The sequence below is a fragment of the Megalopta genalis genome, chromosome 2, assembly GCF_051020955.1.
Source record: "Megalopta genalis isolate 19385.01 chromosome 2, iyMegGena1_principal, whole genome shotgun sequence".
In the NCBI taxonomy this organism is placed as follows: Eukaryota; Metazoa; Arthropoda; class Insecta; order Hymenoptera; family Halictidae; genus Megalopta; species Megalopta genalis.
The window spans coordinates 16,840,410-16,856,188 of NC_135014.1; the positions used below are offsets into that span (position 1 = coordinate 16,840,410).

Here is a 15,779-nt window from a genome sequence, read left to right on the forward strand (position 1 = left end):
TTCAAGAGCAAGAGAAAACACTGTTATCTTCGAAACTGTCGGCAAAACAAGATTTATTTTTATCTTTACATGTAACTGTAGTCGCAATAGCTTAAAAACAATAATTATAATTTATAATTAATATAAATTATATGATTATAATAATTATTATATAATTATTATATAATTTATATTAATTATAAATTATAATAATTATTATATAATTTATATTAATTATAAATTATAATAATTATTATATAATTTATATTAATTATAAATTATAATAATTATTATATAATTTATATGAATTATAAATTACAATTATTGTTTATATATATAAAATTTTATATATATATATATAAATTATATAATTAATATAATTATAACAATAATGCGTGGATTTACGAGGAAAAGAATTGCTTTCAAGGGGAAGCCTATCAAAACAGGAAATGTAAAAAAAAAGTAAAATATATTTCTTTAAAATGATGCGTCAATTTTTTATGGTATCTTTAATTTTAGGTATTACCGTGACATTTATTATTGAAAGATTCCCACGTAGCTTGTGGAGGTCTCGCATTGTATGCGGCGTTGGGAAATATAAACGTTGAAAGCTCTGTTTATTGTTCAACATAATGTATACAATATTTCGTTCTTTGTGAAGGAAGCTGCTGATAGAACGAGAATTGCCAAGCAGTTTTTTAACGTACGTAACATAAGATACCGTTGTATCCTTTGTTTTATAACTAGACAACGAATATTTATGGAAAACTAAACCAATTTTAAGTAATAAAAGGAACCAGCTCTCACTGTAAACAACACTAAGAAAATCTATTACCGTATATCATAATTGAAATTATAATATATAAAATATAATAAAATGTTCTACAGATATGCATATTTTTAATTAACAATTTCAAATACATTCCAGATGGCTTAGCTTCAAGTTTGCACAAAAAGTGCATACAAATTGCATAAATGTTGCACACATACTTTTTCGCTCATACTTCGCGTATCTTTTAGTTTATTTTTGTTGCTATTAAATATCATTATATTGAATAAAGAAATTTTTGTATTATCAAAACAACTGCAAGATGTTTCTGCGAAATGTTCTTCACGCATTCTCTGGTAAACCAGCCTTCCTAACGTCTGGAAAAATGTCGAGTCGTCCGGCGAAGATTAACTTGGAAAACGTTATTGTCTTTGAGAAATGTCCGGAAATTTATCATAAGCGCGGTCGGTTATCCGCGGACACGCGTCCGCAACGGTTTAATAAATGAAAGAGTTAGCTGGAAAGAAGACTGAATCGTTCGAAAATCGTTATTAGATTGGGAAAATAATGCGCTCCTTGAATCCGCGTTCATTAGGGGTGCTTTATTCGCCTCTCGGGAGTTCTATGACTAATTGTAAGCGTGCATCAACATCCACCACGTGTCCGTGAGTAATTGTACGGCGGAAAAGTTGGTTGGCCGGCATCGAGTACGGATTAAATCACGGACGACCCGTATCGGTCATTAGGAGGCCTTCTTATATAGCAGAACGCACGATTTTGAAGAGACGGTAATTTAACAAATTAAGAAAAATTGCCGAGAGCGAAGTTGTTACATTCATACCCGTTTTGAGCGTTACTAAGTATTCAGGGTTCATAATGCGCCGTATTATTATTATGTATCATTCAGAAGGGTTACGGCGGATGATAACATAGCGCGCGCTCTTGCTTTTAATATTCCGCGGCGCGCTACGTGCGAATGGTAAACCGAGAATGTGAGAGCACGTGTAAAAACGACACAATAAACTAAATTGTTGTATCCATGCGCGAAGCGATCAAACGTAGCACATATACACAGCGCAACAGAATTTCGACGATATACAACCAGAGGTGTTTTATTTAGACAATCAATTGTAATTTTGGGCAAAAAGATACTGTGCCCGGTTTAACGAGAATTCGCAGGAAATTAAACAGCCGCGAGCGAGCGACGTGATCGGAACAGAAACGTAATTCCATATTAATGTGATATCGTTAATTGAATATTATTAGCATTATTATACGTAAATACAGCATTATTATATGTAAATATGGAGGCAATGGAAGGTACAAATTGAGGTACGAAAAACTGCATTTCTACGTTTCATTTTCCTATTCATTACATATTATATATTCCATTGCAATCCTGCGTTTGAACTGTCAGAATTTAAATTAATTACAACGATTCCGTCGAGATGTATCCATGCCGCGCGTAATTGCCACGATTTGTGTTCAATTACTTGAACGACACGTTCGACACGTTTCCTTCGATTTTCAGCATGTTCCGGTGGTGACTCGTGAAATCACTTCTGTTCCATTCGCAAATCTGAACGTTATATTATTTGCCGCGACATAAATTTTACCTTGCGACAGAATCATCTCGATCGGATTTCAGTCGCAGATATCACATTAATATTGAATTACGTTTCGGCCCCGGTCCGATCACGTCGCTCGCGTGCAGCGACCGGGCACGGTTGTTCATCTGGGACAACAAAATGTAATTAGATGCAAATAAAAGTTGGGATCGTTCGTTGAAAGTATTAAAAATTCCTGTTTTCCTTGTTCGCGCGAATATGTAGTTTAATTCGATGGGACTGCTGCTGAATCTGTACAAGTTTTTACAATTCTATCAAACTTTTGTGTCACTATTGCGATACATCGGGATAGCATTTCTGTAAAAATACGATAAATGATATGTATTTTCTATCCGTTTATGTTGTAACTTCTCGTTCGACTAGGAAATACGAAAATATTGGACAATGCAGGATTGGGTTACGTTCAAAAATCATGGAACATTTCGCGAACGAATTTTCCATTCAAATCTGCTGCAACTAACGACCCTGAGAAATTCGTTGCCGTAGATAATTTCGAAACGCGAAACCGTACGAAACGTAGAATTTTTCTCTCGCAACAGTTTCGTCTATATCCAGCAAGAATTATAAGTACAAAAATATGTGTTTGTATCGGCATAGTAAATTGATTAGTAAATTGATAGATTACTATATTGCTAAAAAAAAACGAGTCATTTATGATTTATTTATTCGAGATATGTGTTACTTGCGACAGATATTACAATATCACGCGTTCAAAATCAGAATAAACGTCTTGCTGTTACTTTTATAAATTAATATAAAACGGTTGCTTTTAGTGCTAAGTAAATCTGGTGTTAAGTAACTCTATCGTACCAATTGAATGATTTTAATAAATTGTATAGAAGTTGTGAGAATGCTTTGCTGAAGTTTTTTCTAGAGTGAACTACACTTTCAACTAGATCTTAACATTCTTAACCCATTAACTGCCACGGTCCCCATTTGGGGATCTTTAGGAATTTTACGTACACCATTTGTGGCAGGAAGAATATGTCGGATGCGTTTGAAAATTTAATGTCATTTTATACATATCATAACAAGTGAACAAATTTGGGAGATCTTCAAATGATAAATTTTGGTGGCTATGGAGTTCGAGAGGATGCGTCGGGATCTTTGATCCGTGGCTGTGACGAATATTCATTTATTTTTTTACATTCATTATTTCTTATATTTGTTAGCTTCTTTTTATATTTTTCATATTACACTTGTCGGACAAAAAGATAGCACACCGGTAAAGATTTTAAGTTTCTGTATTTACACTCGCAAACGGTTACAAATTTCCAATGACATTCGTATAAATTGTCCTCGGGAAACGTAATAATTAAATAATATATGTAAATAATAATTGACCCTTTTATTTCTTGGTATAACTGTCAGAATTATGGTCGGCGAAATGATAGCACACTTGTGAAGTGACTCGGCAGACAAATGAAATTTTTGAAAGAAATAACAAGAAAATATGCATTATGTAGGTACTTGATAATGTGTCGAGCCTCCATTATTTTCTATAACTTCTACCATTCGATTGTGTGGGTAACGATTTCAACAAACTTCGTGGAAGTTTCTCCTATTCCCGCTTAATACATTCTTTTAAATCCCGAATTGCATTAAATTGCCGATTACCAGCATAAATGGTTCGTGAAAGCTCTCCCCAACAATTCTCAATAACAGTAATTTCTCCCTAATCGACGCTCAAACTGTGCACAAAAATATACAATTTGTGAATCGGTGACGACGATTACTCGAGTCTTGCGGCTCGTTTTTAAAGTTGCCGGCTATCGATACCCATAAAAAACGAGCCGCGAGTTTCATTCGAATCTGATCCACGATCAGATTCCATCTGATCCGAGGAATCCAGAAGCTGACAGTTCGCTTGATTCTTCCGGGGTTCGTAACTCCCATTCTCCTTGGTCCCCGTCGATTGCTCGCCGATCTCCGGCAAAGGGGAGCGGAGCGGAATCGGTGGCAGAGTGAAAGAGGGCCGCGCGTAAGGATGGACGAGGACGGCGAAATGAGTTAGGTAAACGGAAGCGGAGAGACAAGTGAGGAGAGGTAGGCAGAATTAGAAGCATTGCGAACTATGCGGTAGCAGGCAAACCACGACTGGTCTATGGCTCGGAACTGGGATAACTCGATACACACCGGCGGACATGTATGACCCTAGCGCGTACATTGGGATATGCAATTTACCAACCGCCGAGTCTGTGCGGTTGGTAAATACACGCATGTCAAAAGTTCCGTAGGCAGCGACAGAGCGAGAGAGAGAGAGAGAGAGAGAGAGAGAGAGAGAGAGAGAGCTTGTTGGAGTCAAGTCGAGCCGAGCCGAGCCGAGTTGAGTTGGACTGAGTCGTGCGTGCATACACAGGCCGGCCATAGAGCACAGCCTGGCAAAGACTCCCCTCGGCTCTTGGCACGCGAATGCGTTAATATAGCGTAAAAACCGGGAACGAGCGTTCCGCGTTGCTCCTCCGGGAGACCGGCACAAGAGAGCTCGGAAGAGCGGGAGAGAAACGTAGATAAAGTGAGAGAGAAAGAGAGGGAGAGATGCCGCGATAACGGCCGTAATAATTGCGTGCGTTAATGTGACGCGGTGGTGAAAGTGAAAAGATGAATGAAAAAGGGGCGCGCCGCGTGAGCCAGCCAGATTCCAGGATTACCCGGCAACACTCGATCTGATCTTGCACCCGGCCGGCTGGCTCCTGTTCCTCGTTTTACTGGCTTGTAACCGGCCCCGAAGTATGAACAAACACGCTTATCTGCGAATGAGATAAGACAGACTATGAAAGACCCGGAAATTATGGCGCAACGGATCAGTTCTTAATTAATGGTCGGACATGGAATTTCGCTTGTTGATACAGCCACCGAGCGCGCCGAGGAACGCTGTATCAATTCATTGTAACGTCCAGAAAATTGTAATGCTGCCCCGCGCCGCGTTCGCAGAAGTTTAGGGCCCTCGGCGTCGTGAAATCCGCGACGTTCGAGCGTTTTGCTATCGTCGGGACTGTTCATCCGGACTAAACGAGGAGGACTCGAGTGTTCGGATAATAGAACAGTTGTTTGGTTACAATGCCAGGCTAAAGTTTCGTTGATTTATACCGGAGGTGTCAAACCCGAGATGAACATTTTTGATGTCAAGTATCAGAATTTAACTTTATATATGTGTTTATTACAATGTACTAGTCGAAATAAAAATATTTGTTTCTATGAACATTGATTTTTTTTTGCGGCCCACCTAAAGTTAAGCATTGTTTATTTGGTCCAAGTTAGCTTTTACCCCTGATTTATACGGCGAATTGTTTTGCACGACGGCTGAGACGCCAATAAAGACGAATAAAATTTGTTTCGACGATGGTTCGAATAAAAATTGATCTAGATAAAAATTTATTCGAATGAAATTTTACTCGAATAAGAATTCACTTAAATAAGATTTTTTATTCGAACAGGAATTTATTCGTCCGGTTATTCATATGGAATTCATCGTTTATCGATTTATTTCTTCCATCTTTTTTTTGAATAAAAATATTTTTCTGAGAATAAAAATTTGTTTTTTATGAAAAAGAAATCGGATCGTATAAAATCCGTAGCCGATTCACTTCAACGTGATGTACACAAGCTGCAGTAAATATTTCAGCTGGCAATTTTTATTATTGTCCGAGTTATTTCAATTTTAGCGATAATTGTTAATACCACGGTCGATAAATTTTTATCCAGATAAATTTGTGTTCGATTGTATATTTACTCGACGTGTTCGTTAAGTCTATATCTCTTATTCGTCGTCGGAATAAAATGTTGCCGAACTGTGATAGGTGCATGGACGGTCGTAATTCCAATAATTAATGGTAAAATCGATGTAACTCGATCAATAATAAAGTTTCCGATCTGAAATTTTTATTCCAGTTTGTCTGCATCATGCTGAAGCGAATTGCGTACGGATTTTTTCATCCGATTTTCTTACCACCAAAAAAATATTGTAGATTGTCAGAAGAAAGTAATTCGCAGATAATTCGAATCAGCTCGTGAAGAATGCTATCGAAATGCGTATTCTCGAAATTTTATCTGGAAAATTGCCGGTGGTCTTTTTTGTCGCCCGAATGCCCTCGCTTAAATAAAGCCTGAAATATTAGCCCGAAGAGATCCAATTGCCGACGGGGAACGTAGTAAAACCCATAAACGCGTTGAATTGTGTGAAAGTACATCGACGTCAGAATCATCGACGTATTATCTCGGAATAGTGGAACATACGTTTCCGATTCTCGACAGAGCTTGTAACGGTGAAAGAAAAATCGCGAATAACTCATCGCGGCAGCGGGCGAAACGAAAATCGAACGAGACCATAATTTTTCATCGGCTCTTCAATTTAAATGTCCGCGGGATCGAATGGAAGCTGGCCAAGCGCGCTCGCATCAATTCCGTTCCCGTTGGACAACGACGCGACGAGGAAACGAATAAATCACGATGAAGAAACAATTACCGAAATATGCGTCGAGACGACACAGCGTTCGCCGGGAACGGGCGGGGGGCCGTTTTCGAAACGAGGCAAACATTATATTTAACCTTTTAGGTACGGCTGTATTCTGCGCGAGGAACTTTCTCTGGACGGCAGAGTCTGATACTGCATATACAGGATGTCCCAAAAATGTCTCGCAATCCGAAAGTGGCGGGTTCCTCAGGCCATTTGAAGCAACTTTTTCCTTTACAATAATTTTCTCCGAGGCACCGTTAACGAGTTATCAACGAAAAACAGTGACCAATGAGAGTCGAGCTCAGCTGGCGCGAGGCGATCGAGCCAATGAGCGGAACTAGGCTTCGCGCGCTGGTTGGCTGGGCCGCCTCGCGTCGGCCGTACTCGATTCTTATTGGTCACTGTTTTTCGTTAATAACTCGTTAACGGTGCCTCGGAGAACATTTTTGTAAAGGAAGAAGTTGCTTCAAACGATCCGAGGAACCCGCCATTTCCAGATTGCGAGACATTTTTGGGACACCCTGTAGACTGTTATAAATCGATGCGAAGACGAAAGAAGTGTGAAACAATGCATACGAAGACGATTATTTGGTTCAAACGATGAGCGAGTGAGCTACTAGAGCAAGCCACTATAGCGGCGCGTCGTCCAGAGAGATGGCATCCGCGAAAGCCACTATAGCGGCGTGTCGTTCTGAAAGATGATATCCGCGGAAGCCACTATAGTGGCGCGTCGTGCCTAAAAGGTTAATCGAGCGGGGGCTCGCGAGAACAGGGGGCCATTGTGCGGAGAAGCTGTGGGTGGCGGGCCCGAGGAAATAATACGGCGGGTCGTGTATGACCTAACGCTAATTTTCCCCGGGTCGGAGCAAGGTTTTCGAATAACCGCGTAAATCCGGCCGGGTTCAGATTTTCCGCGAGCCTGCTAAGTCGCGGATGGGTACATTAATTCTCCTTAAGCTCACCGTTTATATTAATACCTGGCAATTAATAACGGTTAAAAGACGTTTGTTCGCGTGAATTGCAGCCGGCCGGTGTGCAGCCGGACCACGCTCTTCCAGAGTTGCCATGGCTACCCTGTCCTGGCCAGAAACGCGCGAAAGAGCAGCGTTAAATTATACAACGCGCGACGTAATTTTCTGACGCAAGCGAGCCGAGGATGATTTTCTGCACGGACCCAGTGATAAAGGTGGATTAACGTTTCTTTTTTTTTTTTTCCCAACACTCTCGCGCCGCCCACCGCGTACCAGCCCCGTCGCTGGAAACAGCTTCCGCGAATGATCCGGGCTGATTCTGGGCTTGCCCGGAATTAGGCGACTCCAATGAAGTTTTCGATGCAATTAAAACTAAACCGGCTTCTCACGGCCTGGCTCGTCACGGGGGTTCAGTGAAAGTGTGCCAGCTGTACATGTCGGTGAGAATGTTTATGGGGAAACTTGTCAGTCAATTTTCACCTTCGGTTTTAAATATTCCTATTCATTTTGTAACTTCTTTAGCAATGTTCCTAGTTGATAATACAATTAATTACCAGAATTTTGGGCAATATTCGGATTGTTTTGAATATTTATTATTGAATATTTATTTATAATATTGATATATTGATATATTTATAGTATTGAATATTTATTATCTTAGATAAGTAATTACTTATCTAAGATAATTATTCAAGCGTCGAATTCCTTTTAGTCGAATATTTGATTCGAATAATTCATTAGTCGTCATAAATTATCCTATTCGTTCGAATAATTCTTTATTCAAATAATTCTTAATTCGAATAATTTTCTATTCAAATAATTTTTAATTCGAATAGTCCTTTATTCGAATAATTCGAAAATTTCTTCATTTCAATAATTCGAAAAATTCTTTACTTGAATAATTCTTTATGCGAACAATTCGAAAAGGTAATATGCAATAAATAAATCGACAAACTATAGTAGTATTTAGTAGCAGTGAATATTTTTTTAAAAAGGAAGGTAAGACCCTTTCAAATGTTACCAAAACGAACACTTTGCATCTCGCAGCACTCATAGTTAAAAAGTGAAATAAAAACAGAACATAATTAATTCTACATATAACTTGAAAAATATAGGCAATAAAAAAGCTTGCTCTGGTATAATTTATTACATGTTCATTAATTTCTAAAAATTCATTCATTTAAGTACATGTTAAGTACATCAAATTCTGTCTTCGCTTAATTAAAATAAATCGAAGAACAACAACAAGTAATAAGAAACACAACGCTGCGTAGTCGTGCCCGAAATAAACGAATTGTACAGAAAAGTCATAGTAAATCGTAACCTATATATTCAATGAACAATGAACAAATTGTTAATTTAATTTAATTTAATATCAATAATATCAATTTACATAATCATATAAATAATAATTTTTATAAAATTACTATCTTCCTTGTTTTCGGGGCAAATGCGCCCCCCCCCCCATGCGACGTTTAAAAGTCGAGACAGCTGGAACATGCAGCATTTGTATTAGACAAATGCGTTCGCAGTTCCTCTGAATCTCTTTTTGCTGCGGCCACGGCAGGAAGTTGAACGATCTCGAGAAGTCACCCCCAGGAGCATGATGAAGTCGCTGTATTTTTTCGCTTGTAAACTGATACGGCGGAGCGGATGTTTCTGTCAGTGGGGGTGGGATTGTTCGCGGGAAAAGCGGACGCGAGTATTTAGAGTGCGAGTTAGGGTACGCGGCTCCGGTGCACGCGATACAAATGGGCCCGCGGTTACCGATGTAAGATTAAGTAGACGATACCGAGCTCGTAATCCAGTCTGTATCTGATAGCGCGGTTGCCGTATAAACAGACGTTCGAGATCGTCTTTGATAGGGACGGCCACTTTAGAGCCAGCTTCACAGGGCCTGTACAAATAGACGAATGAATCGTGTTACTGCTTACTCGCGGCCAGCCTAAAGCTGCGAAAGGGGAAGTCTCCGCGGAGTTTTGCCCGGGGTATCGGCACAGATATCGAGCGCGCTCTGAATTGGATGAATAATAGCGAGGCAGCGCGGAAGTTGAAACGTTTACCGGGTTTATCGGGCCTCTATCTTCGGAGGCCGGAACACCTTGTTGATACCGGGGCCACGATTTGTCGTTTCGATCTTCCAGCCGGTCTATATCGTCGGCACTATATCACTTATGGCTTACGAGCTCGTAACCCTAAAAGCATCGAGGCCTTCCGGTTTGTTCTGGCCCCGATACACGTCTCTCCCCCCTCGACCCCCTCACTCAGCCGTTGCCGCTTGATAAACGACGGCCTCCGGTTTGTACGAATTAATCGAGAGATCGAGCCATCGATATGTTCCCACGAATCTTGCATCCTCGTTTCAGAAGCGGCCCCGAGCTTTATTGTACCCGTATGCTTTTGTATTGGGGGATCATCTGGTTTAGAGGAACAAGAAAAATCGATTCTTTTGTACGCGTCCCAGCGGTGGTTTCGCGGATCGGGTCATCGATCATTTGTCTTCTGCCTAGAGAAAGTTTCTATCGAGATATTGTTGTACCTTCAACTGTACAATTTTCACGATAAATTCAGCGATCAAACATTGTTCACCGCCAATGCTAAAAAATATTTTCGAAGCTGGCCAGACTGGCACTGTGGCGCGGCAGGCTCGTAAAAACATGGCAAGGCAATTTATGGTCGCTGTCGACAGGATGAGTGCAGATCATTGTAATTCAGCGTTTTCTTTAAATACAATAGAATAGGCATGACAAAAGAAGAAGGTGCAAGTGCGATTATTAACGGGAAATTTTAAATCACGTTCTACGGCAATACCCGTTATATGACTCATATAAGAATAAAATTAATCAAATCATTGTATTGTGGAGGTTATGTGTTGACGTCGTTCACTAGCTTCATGTTGCGTGAGAGTGATCGTGGAATATGGAGGAAAACTCATTCAAGGAAGAGGAAGACTCATCAGCAAGATTTTACTAGTGGGCTCTGTCTTAGACGCGGGGATGTTGGAAGGACGGACGAAGTTTGTATGTACAGGGTTTCCCAAAATTATGGTACTTCCGGGAAATGAGGGCTTCCTGAGATCATTTGAAGTAACTTTTTCCTTAGCGAAAATCCAATCCGCGGCTTCGTTTACGAGTTATTAACGAAAAAACACTGACCAATAAGAGGCGAGCTCGGCTGACACGAGGTGGCCCAGCCAACGAGCGCACGAAGCCCAGTTCGAAGCGCATCTCGCCGTTCATTGGTCACTGTTTTTCGTTAATAACTCGTAAACAAAGCGGCAGATTGCATTTTCGCTAAGGAAAAAGTTACTCCAAATGTCCTCAGGAACCCCTCGTTTCCCGGGAGTACCATAATTTTGGGACACCCTGTATACAAACTGTGACGGATCGACTACTTGCGGGAAAGGAGAATCCATCTAGCGGAGAGGGCAGACGGTAGCATCCCACAGTATTATACTATGAGCTATCATTTAACTGTTGATAAATTCATACCGATGCCGAGCAAAGCTTGCCTCTGCATTTTTTCATTCTTCAATGATTGTAATTTATAAGCATGATTATTTCCTGTACCCAACTCCTCCTGTGTGAATATGTTCTCTCATTACGAACAAATTACAAAGTGTAATGACAAACAGTTTACAATTAATTCATATATTAAGCATAAAAATATCGAATGGAAAGATATAATTTTTATCAAAACAGGGAAAACGTTGTATATTCTCATTGGTAGTACAGATTAATATAATTTTAAATGCAAGTAAATACAGAATATTATTAAGAATTAATTGTACGGTTTATAATGAAATACGAACAGAATTAAGAATTAACTACTTAGTGCACAACACACAGACACACACTGGAATATTAAGTAAGATTAAATAAAGACTTCCATGAAGAAATTGAGGTTACGTTCATATAAGATAAATATTTAACGAGTTTCTAATTTGACGTGTACCTATGTGCTATGCAATAAATATTTACAGTCATACTAATACAATAAATACTTGCAGTTAAATTAATGCAATATAAATACTTACGATTATATATATATATATATATATATATATATATATATATATATATATATATATATATATATATATATATATATTAATGCAATAAATAGTTAACTTTTAATAAAACTAAACGAATAATTTTGTCCAAAAAGAAAATATCTCTCAATTTGACATCCTTTAACGAGTTAATACATATCCTACTCGTTGCAAAAGCGTGAAGTACAAATTAATTATATACTACAAATTAATTATAAGCAGATCTCCTTTACAGACTTCTGAACTACTCTGTATTAAAACATTATTTTCCGTACGATATATGCCACGTTCAAAAACAGCATTTGTTTCATTCGTGTTATCAATACAAAGCTCAATGTCAACGATAATATAAATCGACGTCCCGTCAACTAGAACATTCACCTTATTGCAGAAATTTCCTAGCGAAAAAGGGCACACGATAAACGTTAGCTCTCGCGAAATACAAGAAACGTTCATTAACTCGGGAATGTTCATTCATCGGACAGATGATCCTAGGCTTCATTTAGGCTAACCGAGAAGGATGGTTTCCTGGGGTAGACAGGAACGCCGACCTTTAAAGGATTCAAGTAATCCTCTCCAGAGGATCGCCCCGGATATTGGTGGGAGTTTTAGCGGTTTTTACCGTGGAAATTCTAAATGGAAGGAAACAATTCGAATCACATTATAGTTCGCCGACGATCGCGGCAAGAAAGCCAGAATTTCCATAAAGATCCGGGAGCCGGGACGATAATAGCGCGAGAATGTGCCGGCAAAAACCGGCGAGCCTCGTAGCGGTTGAACGGCGTAGCTCATCTTTATTGAAAAATACCGATGAGGATGAGCACGGGGTGATTTTGCGGCGGGGAGAAATCGTATTGTCGGGGTATCCCCACATGATACGGCGTCAGATCGTTAGGGCCGCGCGAGTCGTTAAAGTCCCGGGGCACGCTGGCCGTGGCACAGTGATTACCTCCTGGCTGGTCACAAAGTTGTCTTCTATGGCAACTGAGTAATCAGTAAAGCCCTCCTGTAGGGCCGGCCGCGTGCGCGTGTTTCTAAACGACGGATGTGTACGCATCAGTGGCAGCTCGGTATTCCTACGCATCAGTAATCCATGGTATTCGCGAGATTCACGGAAACCAAAAGGAAACACACACACTACTTTGACCAACGGTTTGACCTTCCTGGACAGCGTGAGATCAGATCAGCCGGGCTCCGGGCTTAATTCAACTCATTCAATCGCGGACTCGCGTAATAAATCACCCGCTTCTGTAATTTATCGGAATCTCGCCGCGATGTGCACTTTGAATCACTGGGCGCATCGACTCGACAACGCTTTCGCGAAACACAGCTTTTTCCGAAGTTAGAACACGAAGCGCGGCCCCCACCGGCGCAAATACGTTTGAAATACGTTTCTCCGGTTGTATTTTATTTTGTAATTAATTTCAAATAGATTAGAGAAGAATATTCCGAATATTGTATGACGGTAATTATTTCGTGATTAATTATTTTATATAAGTACAATACTTATCCAACGTACAATCGGCTTCGACTTACGGAATAAATTTTAGCGATGTTCTCGTATTTTATTTTGCAATTAATTTCGTGAAAATCAAATAAGAATATATCGAATTTGTATTATCATAATTATTTCGATATTAATTGTTTCATTTCGAAACGATTTTATCCAAAATACAATCGTTTTCAAATTACGAATAAATTGTAATTATGTTTTCCCGTTTGTATTTCGTTTTGTAATTAATTCGGTAAAAGTTGGCCAACAATATTTCGAATATTGTATCGTCGTGACTACTTCGTTATTAATTAGTTTACTTGAAAACGATTTTGTCCCGAAGTACAATCGACTTCAATCGACGAATAAATTTTAATTATGCTTTCCTGTTTGCGTTTCATATTGTAATTAATTTCCGAAAAATCGAATAAGAATATTTCGAATATTGTAATTATTTCAATATTAATTATATTACGTCGAAACGATTTTACACGAAGTACAATCGATTTCAACCTGCGAATAAATTTGAATTCTGTTTTCCCGTTCGCATCTCATAATGTAATTAACTTTTGTAAAAATTCAATAAGAACATTTCAAATATTATCGTGTTACCATAATTGCGTCACATTACTAAGTAGTAGTTTTACCTCGGAGCAATTTTATCCAAATTAAAATCATTCCGTTATGAATAAATTTGAAATATGTTCGCGCGTTCGAATCTCTTTGCGAGAGGGTTAACACGTTCCGTGCCGAGCTTTTTTACTCGAATCTTCACACTTTGATATTTGACTAAAACTTGATGTATTACGTGCAATTATTAATTCTCGTACACATAACAACGTAACAAAAACTTATCAACGCCCATTCTTGCGGTGGAAATTGATTCTTCGGTTCTAAATTTCTTGTCAACAATTTGTTCAGTTCACTAAGTAAACATGCAAGCGTGTACCATCGATGGTACACGTGGCACGGAACGTGTTAATTACAGAATTTTTAGTATCGATCGCGGCCCGATATTTTAGAACCGGCGCACTCGCGGAATTCGACGAGCTGCTGAACCGGGCGCGGTATAAAGTAAACAAAAATGTTTGGCTGAAATCGGGGGGGGGGGGGGGATTCGAAGTTGCCGCAATAGGAAAATCTGCTGGTGCAATTCCGGGCAAAGGCGAAAAGTTGCCGGAATTTTCGAAGTTCCCGTGGAATCGGAGTTGCGGAATTCGTTTCAGTAGAACAAGAAGATGCCTGGTCAGCCGGCGGGAACACTCTCCTCATCACCTTTGAGAGAGTCGTTGTACAGGTCGTTTGTGAAGGATAATTTTTATTTCGTGAAGTTTCGCAGCCCGCGTGGCCGGCCCGGCGGTTAGTTCCCCGAAGAAATGTTATCAATAGAATGATTACAGGGAATCGAATTCGCCGGAGTTTGTAACGAGTCAACCGAACTTCGCGATTCTGTCGTGTTCCGGCCAGGTGAAGAGAGAAGTTTCGTCGAATTAACTTTGATTTTCTTTTTACTCCCGAGCTTTCTTTCGCTTTCACCGTGTTGACGCCTGCTTCCGATGGTCGCGCGCCGCTCGCGATGGTATTTCTTCTTATTGTTTCGTATTAGTTTCCTCGACGAGATAACAGTGACGTCTAGAGAACGTGGAATTTGGGTTTCGCAGGACAAGCCGATCGAGCAAAAGCATTTTTCCGCGGTAAAGACCGACGAATTACGTTCCGAGGAAAACCCGTTCAAAGTTTTAGAAAGCGCCTTTCAAATAAATAGTCAGCTATTTATGGCACTTGTCCTATTCTGCTATCTCAAGGCCGTAAAGAGGACTTTCCTCTGCACGAAACAGGTCGCGAAGTGCCTCCTCTTCTTCTCCTCCTTGCTGAGAAATTTTTGCGACTTCGGAAGTTCTTTTGTATTTATGCCTACCATTGTTCCACTTTTTTCCATTACTCTCGCACTCGGTCCAGAGAATATTTTTCTGTTTGAAAATAGTTGTGACTTGTGAAAATTCTGAAAAATTTTGCCGTTGCGTGATCGGTAGGATCTTTGATATTAGAACCACCGAGCCCTAAACGTGACTAATGTATATATCATTCTATAACAATGATAAGATTGGATTTATTTAAACTACCTACGATTTTTATTATAATGTATGCTTGAATGGAGAAGTTAGCATGCAAATTTCTGGCGGAGACATTTTTACGGTATCAGGAATTGTAAAAGAAAAGATCGTATCATAAAGTCTAGCGAACGCATTACCGTCCATGGACATGAAAACATGTTTCTTCGACGATATAATAAACGTGTGTATACGTATAGTTTACATATATACAATTGTGAAGAACGGTTATGCGATATCTAGACTGCGAATGTTATGCATTTATAGCAAATTTGGGTAACAGTAGATACACTGAGGGAATTTAAAAATGTCAATGCGTTAT

The 15,779-nt window shown here is 39.6% G+C and overlaps 1 protein-coding gene across 4 annotated transcripts in view; it reads right to left on the minus strand.

The window, feature by feature from the left end:
• Positions 1-15,779, minus strand: part of LOC117219214 (autophagy-related protein 16-1) — a 325,306-nt gene that overhangs the window by 77,157 nt on the left and 232,370 nt on the right. The window contains exon 10 of one of the 4 annotated variants that reach the window (XM_076518592.1): positions 4,648-5,126. The exons of the other annotated variants lie outside the window; for them this stretch is intronic. Coding sequence (XP_076374707.1) covers positions 5,082-5,126 — 45 coding nt within the window. The 3' untranslated portion in view covers positions 4,648-5,081. Of the gene's footprint in view, positions 1-4,647; positions 5,127-15,779 lie in introns of those variants that run through there. 4 annotated transcript variants of the gene reach the window in all.